This window comes from Poecilia mexicana, unplaced genomic scaffold, assembly GCF_051168715.1.
Source record: "Poecilia mexicana isolate PSO_F unplaced genomic scaffold, ASM5116871v1 scaffold_13, whole genome shotgun sequence".
NCBI lineage: Eukaryota > Metazoa > Chordata > Actinopteri > Cyprinodontiformes > Poeciliidae > Poecilia > Poecilia mexicana.
In genome coordinates this window covers 10,078,384-10,102,482 of record NW_028263382.1, presented here as the reverse complement: position 1 = coordinate 10,102,482, position 24,099 = coordinate 10,078,384, and the positions used below count along the sequence as shown (strand labels likewise).

General features: G+C 37.1%; 1 protein-coding gene across 4 annotated transcripts in view; it reads right to left on the bottom strand.

Annotated features, from left to right (window-relative positions):
• Positions 1-24,099, bottom strand: part of arhgap42b (Rho GTPase activating protein 42b) — a 92,504-nt gene that overhangs the window by 48,212 nt on the left and 20,193 nt on the right. For all 4 annotated transcript variants that reach the window (XM_014989123.2, XM_014989124.2, XM_014989125.2 and 1 more), the window contains exons 2-3: positions 17,236-17,331; positions 11,916-11,977 (exon numbers count right to left, since the gene is read on the bottom strand). In XM_014989123.2, the coding sequence (XP_014844609.2) occupies positions 11,916-11,977; positions 17,236-17,331 (158 nt within the window). The remainder of the gene's footprint in view (positions 1-11,915; positions 11,978-17,235; positions 17,332-24,099) is intronic.

The window sequence follows — 24,099 nt, the reverse complement described above, 5'->3', positions numbered from 1 at the left end:
AGTTCTGTGTTGATCTAACAGCAAATGACTACAAGAAATTAGATGCTCACATAAAGTTTCTCAAATCTACATTCAGAGCAACAATTAGGGTTTAAAGTATCTGGAACTGCTCTTTGCATCTATAGGTCACAAGGTGTCCGTGGAAACAATCTATTTGATTTTGCCACCTGTGCAAATAATAAGAGAGTGCTGTGGAAAAAAACAATTACAAGAAACTGACAACTTTGTGTCTTTGTGACAATTTAATCCCAAAAGCGAAAGCAAAGCATTTACCCACTTTTCCTACATTCATTACATAGTTTTTACATTAAAAACAAAACTTGGCTGTAGGTAGAGAGATTTCGCTAATTCTGAGCGAGCTAATGGGGTTTTTAAAGTGAGAATAAACATCATTTATTGGGATTAAACTCAAACTATAAATATATCTACATTTCAATCCCACCTTCGTCATCAACAAACAGGTTTCAAACCCGTGAGAGAGCTTTCCATTAAACGTGACCTCTTCTAACTGAAGTGACACATTACAAGACAAAAGCATTAAGACATCAAGATCAGCTCCAAGGAGAGGAATTACTTTGGATTTTTATATCCAAAAAAGAAAAAAAAGTCACTTTTTTAGGTTTGCCTCTATGCAATCTGACCATGCATCTGTTTTGTTGAAAGTAAATCTGTGAATCACAAAATGTTTTTGATTTTTTCCCCCAAACTCTTCACCACTTTCTTATAAAGTCTGCAAAACAATCTGTTAGATCCATAAATCCAATGTATAAACTTTGCTCTTGGAGGGAAAATCAATGCCTGCATTGTGTTTCACAGCAGATATTTCCAAACTGGACTTAGTCGATCGATGTAGTGTTTGTACAAATGCTCAGTTCCTTTTTCCTCAGAAGAAGTGGTGTATCACAGTAAGAACTGGGGGCAAAGTGAACATAATTAAGTGGAAGTGAAAATTGCCTGTACTTGGAGGAAATTGTGCAGATCTTTTTTTGTTTCTGAGATGACCCTGAGAGAGCTAATTAAAAAGTAAAAGTCTGACTAACTCCATCAATGTTCAGTTAGAATTGAAAAAATAAAATGGCCTCCTATTGACTCTTAAAAACAAAAATCAAGAAGGTAATTAAACGTAACAATTTCTTTTCTTAGTATGAAAAGGTTTCTTTTGTAGATACAGTATTGTTCTTTTTGTCACATTTGCTTTTGTTTCACATCATCAAAAACAAACCAAACAGCTTTCCAAACCAACGTAGACAAAAACAACTGGATTTGTTATCAGTTGGCAGAAGCGTGTGCCATGTTTGTGGGTAGCTGTCAATAAGTCTTTCCCATCACTGTGAAGGAAATTTGGCCCATTTTCTTTGCAGAAGTGTTTTAATTCAGTCTTCCAGCATAAATAAGCCTGTTTAAGGTCATTTCACAGCAGCTGGATTAAAGACTTTGATTCATCAACTCCAAAGGCTTCATTTAGTTTTGAAGGTTCAGGTCATGGTTATTTGGGTTCTGAAGAAGCAAAGCGGCCTAAAACCATCACACCAACACCAACATGCTTGGTTATATAATGTTATTTTTCTGAAATGCCGTGCTAAATGTAAGATCTAGGGCATCTTCCAAAACATTTCACTTTATTCTCGTCAGTCCACTGCATATATGGTCTAAAACGTCCGTGGGAATATTAGGATAACTTTGTGTCTTTTTCTGTTCAGCAGTGGTTTAAGCCTTGGAACTGGCCCACAGATGCCATTTTTGGTTGGTGTCTTTTTTTCTAGTTTTTTTTTTACAGTTGAATTATACTGAGGCAAATGATGTTAGCAGTTTGTTTCAGATTCTTGTCTAACTTCTTGGAAGAGTTGCTAAAAGATCTTGGTTTAATTTTGAGTGGCCAGTCGATCATACGAAAGGTTCCCAATTATGCTATGCTTTTTATTTTGTTTGTTTGTTTTTTGTTTTCATTTGTGAATAAAATCTGGTACTTTTGAATTATATTTACACTTCTTGAAATGGACGGCACAGTGTTTAATTTTGAGCTCGTTTAAGCTAACTCATGTAGTTCCTGAAGTTGGTTTAGGGCATTTTTAATTCTACAAATCATGCAGTTGTTGGTTCAGGTGTGGCCAGTGAAATGGTTAAGCACAGTTAGCGATTGAACAAAAGAAGTGATTAATTTTTAACATAGAATAATCGTGCTGATGTTTTTTCTCTGGTTGTCCTTGTTTGATATTAAAATCTAGTTAATGATCTGAAGCACGCAACTGTGACAAAAGAAAAACAGAGCAAATCTGTAATAGAGCTGTTAAATTATTTATGCCTAGAACGATTTTTGGTTTAAACAATGCAGGGCTCATTGGATTTATGAAAAAAGTACCAAAGTCGGCTCAGCTGACAAGAGTTGTCTGAGGACTAATTATATATCTTTAAACACCACATACTTGCATCAATGATTGACCAGTAATGCTAGACTCTGGTACATCTTGGCTTGTGAAAACTGCAGTTTAATTTAGCTTTGGGTAAAATCCGATCATGTTTGCCCAAACACTCCTCAGACTTTCATTAAACGAGGCAACGTGGATGTGGCAGTGAACAACGAGGGCCTTTATTTCACTGAACTGTTTCAGGGTCAGCGAGACATTCCACAGTTCACAGGGCAGCACACATGGTACAGACAGAGCAGGAGTTACTGTACCATTAAATCCTGAGAAAACAGGAGCACCGCAGCCTCTTTTGGTGTCAGCTATGTGGAAAACACAATGTGTTTAACATGGAATACAACCCAAAGAAAAGGTGCAAAAAACATTTAACTGGACCTGCTTTGTTAGATTTATCATGGATGTTTGAGGAACAAAGAGTTGGATGTAACTATAGTCTACAAAGTATTTCTTTGCTGTTGCACTGTGTTGATATAATTTAGTCAAAGACGTCAAGCGCATTGAGGAAGCCTCCACCAATTTCAAAGTCATCTATCAGACAGGCTTTTAGGTCATCAATAGTGAAAAAAAACAACTGGGTGTCCAAAAAACAAATGAATCTGACAAACAGTGAGAATACCATGACTGTCTAACCGATGTATTTGCCTTGTTTTGTAAAGATACAGAAAGTAAACCGTCTTACGTAAATGGCACACCAGCATTGCCTACCTACACATTTCTAATTTGATCACCAGCCAAGTCAGACTGCCAACAATTTTTAGAACTTGTGAAACATTTTTTTAGCATGCACACCACAGCTCTCACATGCCACATATACCACAAATGTGTCCCACTGATACAGTATATGCACAAGTGGTATTCTAGTGTCACAGCAATGACCCAATAAAAACATTACTTAATCATAAAACATTACGTAGATAATCTGAAGTGGTATTACACTCACTGCAGGATGCTGGATGCTTGAAATTAAAGGGAAAACTGAAGACAGACTACTTTATTGATTGTAGCATTAATCGGCCGCTTTCAGACAAATGTTAAAATGTAATTAATACTAAAGCACATGCTTAAAAATGGGACAGAACATGATGTTCCACAAAGTTCAGATCATTTTTTCTCTTGTAGAAAAAAACAAAATCACTCCATGTTAAGCTTGGTATCAGCCTTTTTGCAGTTTAATATTAGAGATTTTGTAGAGGGTTATGTCATTACTTAGGCTCATACACCCTGAACTGGATTATTCTGCCTTCAACCCTTAAAAATACACCTTGAGATGAATGAACCCTCATAAATTCTCAAGTACAAAAGGCTGCATTTACAAAGCTTTTTTTGGCATTAGGGTCATCTAAGAGACGAAGAGACAATGATGACAGATTCTTTGAAACACATTTTTCATTTGAGCTCTTTACTTTATTTGTGAAATTCTAAAATGCTGGAAAATCCTCAGAAATCATCATCCCATTAACAAGCAGTGCTCCATCTTTTGTCCTGAATATATTGTCCAATTTTCAGGCATTTGCTTGCATGAGCCAAACACCCAAAATTACGCTAAGTCGCACTTAGAGCACAACAAAACATTAAGCAATAAAAATATAAGTAGGATCCTTTTAGTTCACATTTATAACTGAGAGAGAAGCAAAGTGAAACAAACAGCTTAAATATTAGATGATTTGTACTGAATGATGCATCTGTGAAAGTCAACTTGCTTATATTTTCAGTTTTATTTCTATCGCCGTGTACCACCTCCTTTTGTTGTTGAGTACGTCCATCACCCTTGAAATATAATCAGTAACAAGTAATGCTATTTATCGCAATAATTTCCAACCTATATGCTTTCTATTTGAAAGAGAGAATATACAAAGAGCCATCAGGCTTTTTGTTTACTTTTTGAAACAAAAACAGGAAAACACAAATTGACTTTCAGTGCGGCCATAAAAAGGTCCTCTCTCTCTCTCTCTCTCTCCCCCTCTCTCTCTCTCTCTCTCTCTCTCTCACGATCATCACTCCAAAAGCCACAGAATCAGGGCACTGCCCTTCCATTCCTAAATGCCATCCACGCTCAGTGGTGCTGAACCTTCTCAAACCATGCAGAACTTGAACCACTTTCACTCTCTTTATGATGCTGAAGGGGTGATCAACATGGGAATTGTAAGCATTTTCTAAAAAAAGATAGAACTTCTGTAAATTTTCAGATGGAATGCCACACCTGGGTAGTTGGCAAGCCAATCCCGGGGAGCAAAAAGAGATTGCGGATAGATTTAAGGTCTGGCTACTCACCAAGCTGGCAGACAACAAAACACTTCATGCATAAGAAGCCTGCAGAAATTTGGCTGAAAGTAAAATTCTCTCCTCCGGTACCTTGGAGAAGTATTGAATTTTGCAGATTTATCTTGTTATAACCACAACCTTTGACATAAATTATCTGCACTTCTGGAATCTGGCCTGGTTTGATTGGATGAAGCATCTGTGAGCAGCAGCATAAGAGTCTTTCTCAATTCAGTTTCGATCAAGACTTTGACTGGGCCGCTGTAACATATAAATATGCTTTGATCCACATTTCAGTTCTGGCTGTGTGTTTACAGGCATTCTTCTGCTGGAAGGAGCATCTTCATCTCCCCTCCCTCCCTACCTAGAATGTAGGCCTACTGGGAAAATGGTTGCACTGCATGTTGTTGAGGTGTAACTGAAAAGGCGTGATATGCCTACCACACCTTTCAGATTTTCATATTTCTAAAATTAAATATGCACATTTTTCATTTCCCATAATGAGCATTTGTTATATAAAGTTCAATTAGAATACTTTCCATTTTGTGCTTGCAATATGACAAAATCTGAAAGCTTGTGGGGAGTATGAACACCGTCGTAAGGCACAGCATATTATGTTCTCACATTGTACTGTGGAATTGATAATTAACATTCCTGTGAGGCATAGGAATGTTGTAATTTTCGGCTTTTTTTTGCGTTTCCCTCTAAACTTCTTAATAGATTCAGACCAGAAACGGTAAACTGCAAGAATCTGCATTTTTATTTGAGCAACTGCTTTTGCACGTCTGCACCCACTGCGACTGAACATTTCCTTTTATCAGAGAGTGGTCGCAGCTAGTGTGTTTATACATTAGGATTAAAGATCCTTAACACCGTCTGGCAGCAAAATATGACTTAAATATATCAGAAAGTCAGGTCTCAACTAGTTTTTCTCACAATATTTCATGTTCTGAGCATGTAAGCTTCCCCTTTAAGAGAGATTTCTTAGATTAGGTAAACATGTGTTGATTGGAGCTGCGCTAATTGAGTTCTGCAGCCCTGCTGTCAAATTACAAACCAGACCAAGATGAAATGCTATCAAATTTATTTTTAATGCAAACAGCGCAAATTGTAACAATTTGGATTTTGAAACCATTTTGGTCAATTTATTGTTCCACATTGCAGACAAAGCTCACTGAGAACAGGTGTAGTGACGTTTTTGCATTAATCTGTATTAATCAGATTAATTTGAGAGGGATCATTATGCATGTGCAACATCTTGAGAAAGTGAAATATGTGCTGCCTCATCTGTGGATTGTAGCTTTTAAGCTGCCATCCATGATTTTGCATATTTAGCTCAACACAATCCATGCGTGATGGTTGGAAGTGTCATAATGTGCTGCAGTGATACACCTGTCAGAAACCAGCATTCAAAGCCTGTTTGAACTTCACTCTTTGCTTTCAAACTGACTAAAATTGAAATCCCTGTCTTTCTTTCTGTTTATACATTGCTGTTTGAACCTTATATGTTTTTTTTTATATAAAATCTTGAAATACACAGATGTTATAATAATGTTTTGGAGAACCATTTAGCTGTTAGTGAAAAGTAATCCAATTAATGCTATTTTTTTTATTATTTCTCATGCACTAAAATGATTAAACTGTTACTAACAATGTGTTTTTTATATATAAAAAGCAATGAATTATTTATCAGCTGAGAAAATATCATTTGCAGCCTCAAATGGGCCATTATCCATGCCTGTGAGCTTCAGAGAATAGGTTGAATTTCTGGTCGGTTTAACAACAGTTCAAGTGTCTCTTTCTTGAGAGAAAACATTTAGCTCATTTTACTGTGCTGAAAAATGTTTCTTAAGAATGTCATAGGGGTTTTCGGTTTGTTAACACCTTCAATGTTTTACTACTTTAATCTTTAGTCTTTAGAAGACAACCATGATATTAAATTTTGAAGGAACACCGGATCTATTTTGAGGTTGGGAATCACAGATAGATTACAAAACCTTGTGCAGATTTCTCCAACACTGACTCTGCCTTTCCAAACAGGATTTGATTGACATGAAAATAATAAAGTGTGGAAATTGTGTTTAGGTCTCTGATGCCGACTCCTGGCACTATGTGATTATCTTGAATATTTCTAATAAGCAGGAAAAAAAAATGAATATGAACATGAATATATTAAAATATATAAATTAATGCTTTTATTATTTTAAAGTCAAATAAACCTGATACAGATAAATCACTGCTGAACATCATGTTAAAACCAGTTAAATTATTTCTAGTCTTAATTATTTTCTCAAAATAATCACACGCCTTAACTTTACGTATTCACTCCTGGACAGATGCACACATTTCTCTATAAAAGTTAAATGGCATTTTCACGTGCAGCTATGACGACACAGCAAATGCTACTAATTCTATATTTTGATGATTTGTTCACCTGACTGCATTCAGGGAGATGGAAGAAAGATACATAAATAGTCCAGCTTAGTTTTAAGTGTAGAAGAAGAGATAGCTGAATTCATTGCTATGGCAACCCCCAACAGCAGCCCTTGATCCATAAAATGTTTGCTTTGGATACACAAGTAAGTATTTTGAATCATTTATAATATATCTTCAGATAAAGATAAAGTGACACTGCTGTAAAAACTGTGAAGAAAAGGATTTGCTTTGACAAGAGAAGCCAGTAAAGATGTTTGTTGCTACTCATGGTCCCGGCAACGCGCCAGACAATAAATGAGATGGTAGCATCGGCTTGTATCTGTATAAATGAGCTTCAAAATGAGGGCAGGACCTGCTGCAGCTGATCAAGCAACATCACTGACAGTTTAACACCCTCAAGACATGCGATTCTCTCGCAGTGTGCATAGGGGCAGCGATGAGAATAGGGCTGCTTTCAGTTCAAAGTGAAGCAGCCTCCTATTATAACCATCTCTGAGAACTATATGAATGTTTTCATATCACAGAGATTTAAAAGATACTAAGTTTACATATGACAAATTGCTGGCACTTACATCCCCAGAGATTTAAAATGCGTGCGAGCGGAGAAAAGAAAAAACTCTCCCAGCGTCACCAACATTACGATCACAGAGCAGAGATCAGAGGCGCGCGCCTTGCATATATTCCAGACATCTGATGAGATGCAGACTGCAAGGTGAAGCGAGAGAGAAACGGGATGATGCAAAGAGGATTCTTTTAAAGAAAGAAACAGAAGAGATGAGGGGGAGAGTGAGAGCTATGAATAGAATTTTACACTTTTAAATCTATTACAGATAAAGTACTGCATCATATAAGCTTCTGAGAGTAGCTGTAGCTGCTTTGATGTATTAAGTTTCTTTTTTTTTTCCAATTACTTTACAATCAGGCAGTCTTCTTGTTGTCACACAGTCTCCTTCCCGCTCAAGTGTGGCTTCATTTAATTTATCCTCTTCAGGTTAGCCTCTCTCCACATATCAGACCGGCTTCTTTTTGATTCCTGGCCCTCTTTGAAATGAGAGGATTTAGAACAAAAACAAAACCCACAAAAATGCATTAATGTGCATCTCTCCTCTCGCTTTGTTTCCACGACTTGTGCACACATAAGCTCCAGACGCATGAACCTGTAAACCTCCGTCGCCTCTTGCTGCCATCCGCACTTCTGCCTTAGCTTTGTAATTCTCCTTTGTGACATGCACTCGCAATGAAAACAACAACAAGAAAAACTAGGCGTGCCAAAAGAAAAAAATCTCCTCTGATTATTTGTGACAGGCATCAAATGAGGCACAGACAACAGCAAACATTTAAACAAATGGTTTGCAACTTCTTTGTTTCTTTAGCAGATCTTATATTAGACACACAAAAAGCAAAATGAAAGCTTTTTATAGGCACCGCATAACAAAGTGTCTGCAAACTGAGTACGCGGTGGAACAAAAATAACTTTGTTTGCAATAATGGAGTGCATCCAGAACATTTTTTATCTATTAAACGCTCTTAAGAGCTTTAACAAAAAGCTTTTTCTCCGACTCTGTATACCTGATTCAAGATCCCACTAAGTGAAGTCGAAGCGCTGATAATGAATTCTAAGAGGCACATTTTGACTCTGGCTTTAAACACAATCCTGCCAATTAGCAGACAAACATTTTGTTATCCAAATATTAGAAATATTACATAAACTTCCAAGTTATTCTAAGCATCTTCCAAAGGAAACATGCAAAAAGCTCAAATGTCTTGGAAAAATGGAACAGACTTTGAAATACAGTGACACCTAGTCACAGTTTAGTGTTGGCAGATTCATAGATCTTTCTGTGGAACGTAACTTCAAATTACTAGCAAAAAATTTGTGAATTTTTCGTTGAGCCCATTTAAGATATTCAAAAGAACATGCAGCTTGTGAAGTTAAAATATTTAGGTAAAGTGCTTTTTGACATGATTTGCAGGCATTATCAAATCAGCAAATCATGGAGTGTCATTCATTTTCCTTTGTGCTAATTGGCTGTTGCCCCAAAAGTGACCAGAAGGAGGACCAAGGATAATAACTTCTGCTGTAATGCTAAGACAGTTCCCATCATGCGTATTAATTCAGGCTCAGTTTAGGATGAGTTTGTTTGAACTATTAAAATAAAAAAGCAGTTCTCACTATTTTCAGAGACGATCTCAAGTATTCACAAATTTCAGGGTGAAGATGGCAAATATCAGGGACCCATTACAGGTCTGAATAGGTCTGAAGCCAGAAAGTTACACCTGTATGTGCCGACCGGTCATTATTGACTGGTCGGCAAAATTTAAAGGAAATTAGAGATGATTTATCCCCTAATGGGGAGAGCATGCAAACTCCATGCAAAAAGATCCTAGGCCAGGATTCAAACCCAGGACCTTCTTGCTGCAAGGCAACAACACTACCATCTGCACCACCATGTAGCCAACCTGAAGGCCCAGAAGTGTGATTTTTCAACAGTTTGCCAAGCAATATTAAACTTAACTACGAGCAAATGGTAGTTATAATGCATGAAAAGTCACTGCAAAGTGTTCTATAATTTTTCTGGTTAAGTGTAAGGGTTAGATAAATACAAAAATGCAGTTATTAACTAAGTAACATGGTGGTTTGGTAATCTTCCATTTAAATATACTGATGCTCTGAATCATGGTTACAATACAGTGGATTCAGACAAGCGCTAAAGGCCATGCTCCATCGACAGAAGTACTCAGTCTCTGGCTGAGTGAAGCGTGGCTTGTAAAAACGGCCTCAAAGCTTTTAGTGAAACAAAAATGAACAATATTGATTAATGGATTATACAAATTTTAGTATTTTTGCTTGCAACATTTGCACAGCAAAGAGCTACACTGAATTTACTGAGGTGGCCCTCATTTTCAAAGGGTAAGGCTTTCCGTCATAAAATATTGAATGTTGACAGACAAAAGCTCGGCCTGAGATGTCAGCAACTCCAGTCAGAACCAGTCTACACAGTCCCTCACACTTAGGAGTTTTAGTATTGCTAAAATTACATTATCATTGTAAAAAATGATTTCAGTTCATCAATATAAAATGTGGTCCATCAGATTCACAGCTTTTCTTTGTCAACTAAACTTAAGAAGGCGTAGGTTGAGCAAATTACTTTTACAACCAACTGTCTTCTTAAAGAGTTATGAATTTACAAACATAGTTACAATAACGAGAAACAGTTATCAATGTAACATACAAAGACAGTGTTCTCTTTACATGTGCACATAGTTTGCTGCAAAGTGAATGAGATGAGATGCTCTGTGCAACTGACCCACAACAAGCCGACAGGATTGCTAAGCAAAAACTGACGGATCACGTTTCAATTTCAGAACATACAGTAATAGCGCTGGGAAAACTGAAGGGCTCATTTTTACCATGATGCCCTGCAGTGGTGTCTCATGAAAGATGCAGCTTTCCCACAGTTGGTTCGGATCGAGACCAGTCTGTATCCAAGCAATCCGTTTGGAAGTGGGCCAAGACCACCTCAAAAAGTGGGGTCTTGCTCCAATAGAACTCTGGTCTGTTTAACTCAGACCATGTGTGTAGGTGTGAATAAACCGTGCAAACCTTATTGTTAGAGCACATACCAAAATGTTGCAAAAACTATATGTTTAAAGTTATTGGAAAAGTTAAACATTTTCATTAAGCTACCCATTTATGAAGCCCAGGACAATAAGTGTTCTAAATTCATGTTTAGTTTGCATATTTTGTTATTGTCTGGGGTTGTGTGGAGACTGATGCAGGGTGGGGGGCAGTTGTGCATAACTAAGACACCCACTGAGAAATCTCCTCCACCTCCTTTGCCCTTGGCCTTTACGTCATGCCTGGTTTGTCTTTAGACATCCAGCCATGTTGGAGGCTTGTTTTCCGACCTTTAGACCAGCCATCCAGAACCAGAACCACCCATCTCCCCCGCCCCAATAAAAGCCCAAAACAAGGATTTTCCTAAATAACACAGACTCAGACATAATTGTTATTTTAGCTGGGTATTTTTTAAGGATTTAGTATTATGTTTCTTCTAATTGAGGATTGTGTTTATTATATTTTGATTAGCAACGCCTCATTTTTTTAATCGATGTACATAATAGATGTTCTTTGCAGTATCAGTTCTTAACCTTCTGAAGAAAGCAATTTTTTTTTCCTGTATGAATTGCAAATAAAGTACCACTTCAGGAAAAAAATAATGTGTCTTAGCATGAGGAAATGGAGGTTTTCATGCACGTTTAATTTCTTATTAAGATAAATACATTTATGAGTTAAAACGAATCACACATCAAGTCCTCTCATTTCTTTAGAGCATATGTTGCTTTTCATGACCTTTTGTTTTGAATGGTGCATGTGTTTTGGGATGAACAGTGTGGCATTTCCAGTGCTCTGCTGTGCCAAAATAATTTATTCTCCCTAAAATGTCCTACAATTGTATAATTTTAGTCATCAATTTTTATAAAATACAACTGGGTTTTGTTTAATACTTTGGGGAATTTTTTCCTACTCAAAAGTTGCATACTAGTCAACACAATCTTTATTTCCACCTCCATTCAATAACTAAAATGCTCAAAAGCATCCCTGTTCACAGCGCAGACAATAAAACACAGTAAAAATTTAGCTTTTTACTGGTAATGTAGTTTTTGTAAGTGGGGTTTTGTGTGTTTTATTTTTCCTGTACATCAAGTTATAAATAGCACAGTCAATCAACTGACACAGTAAAAGGGGTAGCAGTGTTTTGTTGTAGTCCTGTCATGTTTCTAATGTGCTCCTACCAGGCGCCTTCTTTCCTCTTCAACAGTGTTCAGCAGCTGGGAGAACTCTTTGAAAGACTGGGCTGCAAAAAAGAAAAGAAAAAAAACAACTTGAGAAACAACAAATAGGGAAAAACTGATAGTTTTAAGTCTTGATATGCAAGATATCTCGAACAGACAGCAGCTTTGCACCAGAAAGATGAGACGAGAGCATAAAGAAAAACCACGGTGCTGCAGTCGTTAAAGATGTGATGTTTCAGGCACCTCCCACAGGACAGAATCGTGCAAAATGTTTATTTGCTTTCTAGCTTCAAACCCTTCAGAGCAGTGCATTTCAGAATGTAATAAAAGCATGCAGCTGTCCAATTTAAACCCAAGCCTTACCCAGCAGTAAGAAACAATACCTCAATTCAATGGATTCCACTGATCGCTTCTCTTTGCTTTCATCCCCTGCAAGGCTTCACAATATACTGCCCCAATGTAAAAGAGAGTGATGAGGTGACGATGTGTTCACACCATCTGGGATATACTTCAGCAGCCTAGATTACATCCTGCATGGCCAGATGATTTCAGAATACAATGTATTCCACCTTATCTGCTGGAGAATTGTGCCTTGATAGCTTCACGGCTTCATTAAGTAGAAGGCCTGATGCAATTTGGACTCTGCTGGAGAGCCCCTATGTCACTGCATGTCCAGGCATTTAGCAGTGGTCAAGCTGCGCTGCTTGCCAACACAGTAATATCATTATCAGCCCCGACAGCCTGGCAAGGGGACCCATGCATCATTGTCGACACTCGGGTCTATTTGCACACTAAAGCTTTCAAAAACCAGGGAGCAATGATTTTGTGCCAACAATCTTGCAGGCAGCTGGCCTTCTTTGAATGCTACCAGCTCCTTTATCAACAGAGCAAGGCTACGAGGGGGTAAAGGCCACAGCGGGAGCCGCTGATGGGACAAGATTAGGAAGGAAATGGGAATCAAAGTGGGGTTACAGCTTGCATATAATTCACTTGTAAATGGAGGAAAGGCAATAAATGTGAAGAATCACTTGGAGAATAAAAGAGATCTGTTTAGAAAAACAGAAATTTCTTGTGTGAGTTTTTCAATAATACTATTAATGCTGTACACCGATGCTGAATAGTTGACATGCACTAATCTGTGTTTTCCAGTTTCTTATTTCAAGCTGGAAATATATAACAAAAATAAGCCAAAAAAAATAACTGGGCGCAAAAATCTGAAGTTATTTAGTTTGTGAAACTCACATCTACACAGAAATATGTAAAGGTTCAAATTTACACATAACATAAGAAAATAACATTTTGTTGTTTTCATTAAAACAATTTTGGCAAAGGCTGTTTATCAGAAACCGCAGTCCAAGAAGCCTCAAGTCTAACATAAAATAAAAATTTTAAATCAGGACAAAAAGATTGTTAGTCGAGAAAAAGACAAGTTGTATGTTAAAAAAGAACCGAGGTAAAGTTTTTTTGTTTTTTAAGTTAGGAAAACAACCTGGTTTGCTGGTTCACCAACAGGTAAGGTGGGTGAAGTGCCAAGAACACAAAAACAGAGACAGACAGAGAAGGGATTTGAACCCACTGGTTACAAAACCAACCATCAACGTTGCCTCTAGTGTTGGAAGGGGCAGGAGCCTCTAAAAGAGACGCAAGCCAATTTAAAGGCATCAGATATGGCTATGATACAAAGTCACATTTATTTACTGTGCTATAAAAATCACACTACATGCCTGGAAATTACATCTTAACCCCATTTTAATAACTTCTGCCAGGAAACCAGCTATTTTTTTTTTTTTTTTTTTTTTGTGGATAAGGTGGGCCTTTAATGCTAGATCTAATTGCTCATTTAGGCTCGTTCACATCAGATTTCTCTTCACCCCAAAAAGGATTTTAACAGCTCTTAAGGTCTCAATGAATGACCTTCTGAGAAAAGGTCCTTCAACTTTTAAGAAAAAATTTTAAATTTCTATGGCCACATCAATCCCTTGGCCCCATTGATTCCTAGATAACTGACTGGCATGTGAATGTCACTGCAGGAAGTCATCGAGGGAAATCAATAAAAGGTCAGGTGAACCCGTCTGACAGCACACACAACATCCCAATGTTTCGCGGGGAGGCTCGGAGCATCAAAGTGGACTGCACCAATACTGCATCAAGATCCTTGGTGGCATTCACTCAAGGGTCTGGCTATGTCAGTCAGAAACTTGGTTTCATTGATGACAAGATTGATTTCAACAGGCTGTTTCATTTTTCCCCTCAAATGGTTATCATGGCCTTTTCTCTCTGAGACACTGAGTGAATACAGCAGTGTGGCTAAGAGTGGAAATGGGAAACTGGCTAGGCATTGAATTCGAAATTAAAACACAGGCTAGTTTATATTATATTTTAAATTTGTTCCTGACATATTGTCAAGTCACTTCTGTGTGCTGATTGTTTGCTTAATAAAGACCAAAATCAATTTATAGGTGAGAGATTATGATTGCTATTGCTCCATCTATGATCAACAGATCCTTATTGCAGGGCTGGCAATGTGAGCATTGCCTCAAATTAAAGTGTGCTTTATTCTAATGAGACTTCACTTTGGGTGTGGATTTTTCCATTTAACATAATTAGCGAGCGCGCCCCATACAGTTACCGCAGCTTTGTACGGCACTGGTCATTTAGCATTCTGATGAACATTAAAGTCTCAAGATGAGGAGGTCAATATCCTGTTCAGCCCTCACAGATGGTCAGTAATTCAGCAGACCACGGCATGGAGCAGGGGACTTAAGCTGGGGATAATGAGTGGGATACAAAACAAGAGGCGAAGGAAGAAGCCAGACTGACAGTCCTGCCCATTAGAGTCGGTGCATCCCCCTGCACATCTGCTTTCATATACCGGTTGGAGGCTGGACGATATCCACCTCCATTAATCTCTGACACTGATCACAATTAGTCCTTCAGATGTCCTGGTGGCTTGACAAGAAGCTGCACAAGAATCCATGTGAAAATAAAAAGAGGCAATATAGGCTATTTGTTAGCATTAAAAATATATATAAACCTAGACGTCAAGCCCAGGGGTCTGCAAACTTTACAATCCAAAGAGACATTTTTCCCCTCAGATTTCCAAAAACAATTTTCCCTGGAACCGCAAAATCTACACAACCTTTCACAAAATGAAAAAAAAAAACAACTAAACAAACATCAGCTTATCATATTTTTAAAGTATTAGCTAATTGGGGCTGCTGCATATTTTTAAAAACTTGCCAGAGGCATTAAATCAGGTGAAAGCTATGATGATATGTGAACAAATACTTAACTAAACAGCGTTAATACTAAAACCCAGACAGACTATCCAGCTATTGGAAAATAAATTCAGTAGATTATGTTCAACTCAATCTGTTTTTTTGTTTGTTTGTTTGTTTGTTTGTTTTTAAGTTGTATCCATCTATATGTATCCATATATTTTATTATCATTATTTTATTTCATACAAAAGAAGTTTTTTTTTTGTTGCCGTATTGATATTTCATGCTGCAATCATGCAGTAAGGATAAATTGTGCTTTTACTACATAAAATCTAAAAATGTTGGCACTTAAAATAATTTATTACATTTTCTGATAAAAAAAAAAACACACAACAAAATATTTAAAATAATAGAATGATCACTACGTAAAGAAAAATAGTAATGAAAGAATAGTTAAGGAGCTCATTGGTTTGTAGACTGACATGCACAAAAATCATTGTCATTCTGTTCATATTATTGCAGATTTTACATAAATGGCTTTCATCTTCCCTTTAAATATCAGAACACTGCTTGGTTTTATAATATTACTGCTCAAGGTCATCAGGAGTCTCTTTAGGGGGCCCAAATAGCCGGAGCTACAGGTTTCAGAGCCTTGGCCCAACCAGAGTTAAGAGTTAGCATTCTGATAACTAATTATTCCTAGCTCGTTGAAAAGTTCACTTAAGCCATAGGACATTCCTTTTCCAAATACTATTTTTCAATTAGAGAACTGGTTCTCAGACATTTTAAGATACTACTGTAAAAAACAAATTAGAACACAGTTTTTTCACAGTTTTGCTGAAAATAAAACCACAAAAAGGCTGGATTTTGTAGTTGCAACACAATACAAATGTGAATAGTACATTTGTGAGATGAATAAAATCTGCACTGGCCCAATAGCTCCAACCATGTACTCTTCTTTCTTTTTCTTTTTTTTTCTTTTTGGACTGTGTGCATGTGCATGCCAATCTGGCAAAATGTGCTAATCTGTTTAGTAAATTCCAACAGCCAATTAGCATGCATGTTGCAAGTTTTGGAGAAAGGCCAAGGTTGTGTGTTCTCCCTTTCGCAGACAAGCATAATTGCACTGAAAAAGCACAGCTGGCATTTGTATCCCTGCCCCCACCTTAAACTATTGTACCCTCAGGCAATATACTGATCTACAGTTGGCTTGTGGTGGCAGACAGGCACCTCTGCATGGCAGCTCAGCTGGACCGGTGTGTGAATGTTTGAGCAAATGGGTCAAAGAGGAAAAACAAGGTAAAGAGCTTTTCAAAACAGAAGGGTCAAAAGACGCTTGCAATTATAGGCAAAAGGTCATTTGCACATAATAACCATAAATACTAAATAGCTGCAAATAGTAAGAACATTTATGAAAAAGCCCCAACATAAAACCAGACCAGACGACGCTGCAGCAAATAACTGCTCAAAATAAGCAATAAATGGAGGTTTCCATGAGTGGAAAGGGGGCTGGTTTTTATCCATTTCTTCACAATGACAACATAATCGTTTGATTGAAGATGTTTTAAAGGGCATCAAATGGAATACTGTATTAGTTTCACACCATTAAAAATGATATGAAGTCACAGGACTACAATGCAAGGCACTGAAAGAGAATTGGGCATGATGCATAAATCGCAGGAGGAAATAAACTGTTAACTATTGTTTAAAGCTTTTAGGGTGCGGGTCTAAGAGTTAAACTGATTTGAGAGAAAAAAATTGCAAATGCCAATTAAAACAGGATTATTACAGGAAAGGCATAATATCATAATGAAAAGTGGAATTACAGTCTATAATGGACGATCTTGAAGTTCAAGGAAGCAAAGAATGAGCATCACAAACCAAATGTTAAAAAAACATATCCGGTCATGAGGGTTTGTTCCTTGGCCCTCCTCTCATGCATTTGAGTCTCATGACTCTCTTTTATGTTTTATAATTTACAAAAGTGGTGTAATTTGCATTTCAAATTGCAATAAAGCAACAGTTTTCCCTCCAGTGACTTTACAGAAGTTTCAGTAATGAACCTGAGACAAACGACAGAGTTATGACAAATGACTCTTACCGATGTTGACCTCATCATCTGTCTCAGCATCACCTATGCACTCAAACTGGAACTCCTGCAACGACTGGGAGAACTTCTGGACAGCAGCAGAAAGACCTGGAAAAAAAACAGAGCAGAAGATAAAGTGGAGCACATCTGAACCTGTCACTAAATAAAAACAACCACTGTATTTGTTTTTAACTTGTAACTTGTTTCCAGTAACCTGTGCTCCAGAAAAGTCATTGAGTAATTAAGATGAAATGTTCTTTATTTTTCTACTGCGTTAAAAAAACAAAACAAAACAAAACTGTGGTCCAATTGTTTTCCCTTTATTTATGAAAAGGACTGGTGTCGCTTTCTGGAACTGGAGCACAAGCCATGGGGACATGAGAACGCCACTGGCTCAAAGCTTGGAAATAAAAATTATGCCAAATTATATTCACAGACTAAATCAAACAAACGTCCTCCAGCGGTCTGCCACCTGCTCTCAGGCCAGATATGGGGAGCCTCAAAGCCCCTTCTCTATGAACCAAAAGTCATACGGTAAACAGAGACGCTTCGCAAGCAGGCCGAGTCAACAACCACCGAGCTCCGTAATCCTGACGAATCCTTTAATGACTGCAGCTTCCAGCAGTTTGTAAAAGACTTAATGGTAACTTTAAGTGGTGTCATTAGTTAAATAATTTTTTTTTTTTCACTTTTGGAGAGGCTATGTGGGGCTTTGTTCCCCCTTTTATTTGTCAGGCAATAGCAGCCCAACAATTAATACTTATTTTTGCATTAAAATGATGCAGATGAATTAATTTACCTGTACCTTGAAATTTATTATATTATATTATATTATATTATATTAATCATGCAGTGTTTTGGAAATCAATATGAAATGAGGAACAGAGGGTAGGGGATGCATGGATGAGAGAGAGGCCCAATTTTAAGGCATCAATGTTAAATATCTCAAGTAGTATTTTATATATGCAGTATATTTATAATAGCTGGAGGTTACAGTCAGTTCATTGTGCTATTAAAATGCCACTACGTGCCTGGAAAACACATAGTACTGCCCCTTCAGTCGTGTGTTAACTCCATGAGAATGTATAACTTCTATACCTAGTTAAATCCTACCACATACCTACTCAATGAAACCATTCGGCCTCAGTAAAACTTGGATCGGTTCACCAATGTCAAATATGTGAAAAGTTAGAAGTCTCAGGACCCAGGATATGTTAATGCAGCACTGGATGATTCACAGTGAGGGGTGACAGCTCTTTGAGCACTCACTGTTCTTCTCTCAAGTGCCAGGAACTGTATGTTTTTTTTTGTTTTTGGAGGGGTGGGGGGAACCATGTGGCGACTGGTGCCAAGAAAACCTTCCTTCCAGACCTTGTCTTTAATGCAGGCAGGGGACAAATTCACATAGTTTCAAGCAAAAGTTGTTCTTGACAGTGTCTGGGAACAGAGTAAAATAATATCCTTTTAAGACCGACTGTCAAACTCCATGCTCACTGACATTCACACATCAGCAACTGTGATAGTGACTGGAATAATAACTAACGATAGTTTATTGATTAGAATTCTTGCTTTTGTCCGTAAGATTTGGGCCTAAAGGAAAATTCCTACCTTCGTGCTAAAATTGATAAACACTTAGAGTTGAAATCAATCTTGGAAATCTCTCCTCGCAAAGAACTTTGGATGTTTATTTCATTCCAGGCGTTTAGCTGTGATTTAATGTCCTATTTTGCATCTGTGGAATATTTCAAAACATCCTGAGAAAAGACAGAAACCATTACTCATTAGAGGAATGTCTTTATTCTAGGTGAGGGATGTCAATGGAAAAACCTTCCAATATTCTTTAAAACCCAATTATATAACACATGAGTGCTCTATTAACAGAGCAGGTATAAAGTGTATATTTATGTGTGTACAGATTTTAGACTGTTTTTCCAGCAGAACCAATAATATTATCTGCCATTTAGACATATAATGTTTGCTTGACTCAAGAGGGAAACTACATTTTATTGATAATTACTGTAATTTGTGGGATTCTTGAAATTAGTCATTTTCTTAGAGTTTACTGCCGGTTTGTATACATGCTGTGTATTTACAAAAGAAAATTACTAAAGAATAAACAACAGCCTTCAAAAAGACCAAGTAGCACATAAATCATGTGTAAAGAAATTCAACATATTTTGGTTGATAGATCACTTTTTAAATAAAAAAAAGCTGAAATATGCAAGGTTTTGAAATAAAATGCAGATGTCCAAATCACAGTGCATCTCTGGTTTTTGTAAAACTTTGACAGGATGATAAGCATTATAAGACGAGAACATTTGGGAACTTCTATTCATCATTTACACACGCTTAACCATGCCAAGTCATGAGAGCGCTGGTGTGTATCCTCAGCGTTCATTGGGTGAGGATATAACAACACTTGAGAATTTTAGAGAGATACATTGACTTAATATGCAGCTTTGGATTGGGAGAGTAAGCCAGAGTACTCAGAGAGAACCCAAGCACGCCACTCATTATTTTACTAAAAATGCAGTGTGTATTAGTGTGCATTCACCAGAGTTTATTATTTCCAAAAGGTGTCTTATTAAGTGTTTTGGATTAGCAGCATTCAAATGCAGGCAGGACATCAGCAGGTAGATGCAGTTAGGAGGATTGTATAATAAATAAAATGAAAAACTTACAGTCTTGAAATGAGAAAAATAAGAACACGGAGCAATGACGAGAGCAACACAAGAATCCAGTAATGAGCAAAGAAACCAGGGAGCTTACATACAATGGAAGTGTGATGGTGACTTGGAAACCAGGCACATACAAATAAACAAAATTAATGGCAGCTGAGTGGGGAGAGGAGACGGTAAAAGGCTGAGAAGACAAACAGGAGGAGGTTAACCAAAATACAATAGGACCTACCAACAAAGGAAAACTCATAAAACTAAAATAAAAGTCTTAAACCAAAAAGTGAATGTTACAGAAGAATCCCAAATGACATGCTAAACTGAGATTGAAAGTTCAAAGGGATAATATATCAACTTTGCAGTACTCCACTCAGCCTTCCTGTTATCTCAACAAAGTCTTGCCCTCTCCCCCAGCCTGAATGAAACACAGGCATGTTTCGATATGTTGTAAATAATATTGTTACCTTTTAAATAGATTTTAGCGATTTTTTGTGTGCTTTCTCAGACTTCATATTAAAGCACATTGCACTCCCTAAAACATCTTGTTTTGAGTCTACTTCCCTCAACAACAGCTTATGCACCAAAAAGTATTGAACCATGTGGTGTGTTCACTGACTTTAAAGAAGCCAGAATTTTATTTTCCTGAGTGCCTGAAACAAACTAGTCGTAGAAATTGACCGATTCCATACACCTGCCAATTTCTCTGTGCTTTAATTCAGAGGCTGCCCATTAAAACAAACAATTTCCATCACTGGTCACAGGTGTTGGCAGCTTCTCTTCTTCAAGAAGTGAAATAAGCAGCTGATCATTAGAGATCAATAAAGTACTGCTCATTGCAGCGGAAAACATACGGGGAAAAGCAGTATTTTGGGTATTTTGCCTCTGGCCAATTACAGACTGAACCACATGCATTTATTTAAACGAATATTTAAAAAAAAAGTTTAAACATTTTACTCCAACAAATCACAGCACCACAAAATAAGCTTGTTAAATACGTTATTTGAATTCATTTAAGAACTTCCAAAAGTAAGATTTGCCCTCCGCCTGCTGTGAAAACCACACAACATGAGCTATGTTTCTGCAAAGCACAAAAGTCCTCAGGAAAAACCGTCAAATTATCTTATAAGCCCATTTTATAAGCACAGTCTTACACCTTTAGCTTATCAGCACTGACTCACCAGTGGCCACGAGCAACTTTTCACTGTTTGCAGAGGGAGGAGAGCAACATGACCACTTAAGAATTAGAGGAGCTTTAACGGTCTAATATTCTGTGGGGAGAGACATGACTAGGTTATCATTTCCTGCACACAGCCTGCCTAAAATACAACCTCCCACTTTGTTTTTATTTTAGTCCTGGTGGGAAAAGAAACAAGACATTAAAAACAGCATTCATTCAGACACGGAAAAACACCTCACGGTGCCTTTTAAGAACCCAGCACATATTTGCATAAACATCCATATTATAGAGATATTTAATGTTACAAAACATTAAATATACATTTAATACTAAAGATGTTACATGGCTGTTTATATTGACACGTATGTTTGCATTTATTCTACAGGCATCTAAACATGAGGGAATGAAGTGTATTTTTTATTTAAGTCTATGTACAGTATGTGTGTCACCTATCTTGGCCTTTTCTCATTGTTTGTGATAACCTTAGGATGTCTAGCTGACATATACATACCACATTCAGTGCTTTTTAAACCTCTGACTAAACACATTTACAGCTTCTCCATAAAAAATTCAGTTCAAACGTTTGTTGACATGAGGTGAAACTATTATAGAAAATCTGCATTTGGAAAAACATTCACACTGATGTGGTCGGGGTCAGAAGCAAAACAAAAATCAAAGGGTAACTAAAGCTAGCAACACGAGTTTCTCAGGTTGTGGACAAAACTGGGTAATTTTCAGGACACCGGATGGACCACTGGCAAAACTTTTCCCCCAGGGGACAAAAATCTGTTCTCCTTCTGCAAATTTAACAAAAACTCTAGAGAAGTGTTTTCCAAACACATGATATATTTGCACTGAAACAAGCATCAGGTTCAGCTACTGAATTTTACATGATTTTTAAAGTTACTATTATTCTTTTTTATATCTAAGCCACAATGTACTTCAGTCCCAAGAATTGTGTAATGTTTTAAACTTGTAAACTTGTTATTTGCAACATTTCATTGTATTCCACATTGCATAAATACAGATAAAGCGCCTCCACATGGAGACATAATGGGTTGTAAATCTAACGTCCGAGGAGAAAAATAATAAAGTAGTTATATTAATGCAGGCCCCAGAATTAACCATGCTAGCTGAGAGTTTTAATCATTTAATTGTAATTTTTTTTTCACTAGACATCTCATTCTGAATTGCTATAAGCCACAGTTACATAAAGTGAGTGTACAGTTTAGATTGTTGGTGTAGGAGAAGCCCAAGTCCCTGAACAACACACAAAGTGCTTTTAACATTTCATAATTCATTTAGAATTATAATTAAATGCAAAACAAGATAGGGGCTCTAAAAACACTCTGACATTTTCGTTGTCATCCACCACAGTTTAAATGTACATTTTGTCACTTGCACGGTGACTCACTAATTGCTTCTCGTCTGCTTTCTCCTCTCATCAGCGGCCATATCTTCACTTCAAACAGCGCAGAACTTAAAAGACCCCTTTCTTGCACAGTAGGAGAAGCATGCAGTGTTACAGAGTAAACTGTAGTCACTGTTCATGTGACAGAAGACTAATTAGTTACCATCTATGAAAAACGGGGGCGGAGGTTGTTTTAACTCGTGATTTGCAAGTCTGAATCAAACCTGCAAAAGTTGTTTCACAGATGTTGGCGCAGCGTGGATGTGTGTAATTATATGCTTTTCATCCTACTTGTTTCTGCTTAAGAATTTGTGCTTGAGCTCTCTTTCAAGGCCTCACACTAGCTGTCTTTACCAGAATATATATATATATATATATATATATATATATATATATATATATATATATATATATATATACTATATAAAAGAATGAAGCACAATGGATTGGCATAATATTAATGTTAAAATGGGTATGTTATCTGCTGTTGGCAAACAGAAACTGGAGTGAAAAATTTAAGCAATTACTTTTGACAGTAAAAAAATAGGGGTACAATGAGTACATGGCACAGAAATACTGCAATATTAAAACAAGATTTCTCATCTCAGTAAATTCTTATGAAGTAATGCTCAGTGTCAGAGTGACTTTTTCTGGTGAAATAACTAAACTTATTAGCCGTTGATGTTAAAATAAGGGCTTTAAGTGTTACAGTCTTTTCTGTCTGTTTCATGAATAGAAATAGGTAACAGAAGCAGTTCTGGAGTTAGCCTGGTGTACTCATAGAGTCACTCATGTGCCTGAAACATAACCAACAGACATCAGTTACATAAGTTAATACAGTAGAAAGAGCACATGTGCTGGGAGGAGTGATTAATGGAGTGGGAACAGGTGAGACTCATCAACTTAAATGTGAAAGGGCACAACAACAAGGAGAGTGGAGAGATGACAGAATCACTGCTAATTATGAGGAGGATTGAGATACAATAAAGAAACAATAAAGGTCAGTGGAGCCCCATCTATCCACAGTTCAGATTTCACAAATTCACCTACTCACAGATTTTTCTCTGAAACATCATTTCTCCTGAAAAAAGTTGCCTATTGGCAGATTTTCTCATGGAGTATAGCTAAAATATTTGAAACAAAATTCAGCTCGGAAAGCAGAAATACCCATTTGATATGCTGTTGGGTGGTTCCTGCAAAACAGTCAGTACAGGAGTGCCACTCACTTTCCTTGGCGCTGATTGACTGTCCTGCCAAGAGTGGAGATGAAGACGACAGTGGATAGAGCCACAAAAGATTCCACTTTGGGTTTTAATGGATATTAAGGTACATTTGCTGTTTCAACTATTAAAATAAACAGATAGGTATAGTTAGAGGGGGACTCAAGTAATTGATGATTCTAGCTATAGTGGACCCCTGGTATTCATTAGGGTTAAAGACTCCAACCACCTGCAAACTCCATACATATGCAAAAACACAAATTTGCTTTGTTCCAGAAATGCAAAAAAAAAATAAAAATAAAAAAAGAAAAAATAAAAAAAAAAGCATTGTATCATTTCTCTTACTGTTGTGGTTTCTGAGTTTGCACAGGTTGTTCTTGATATCCTCTGGGA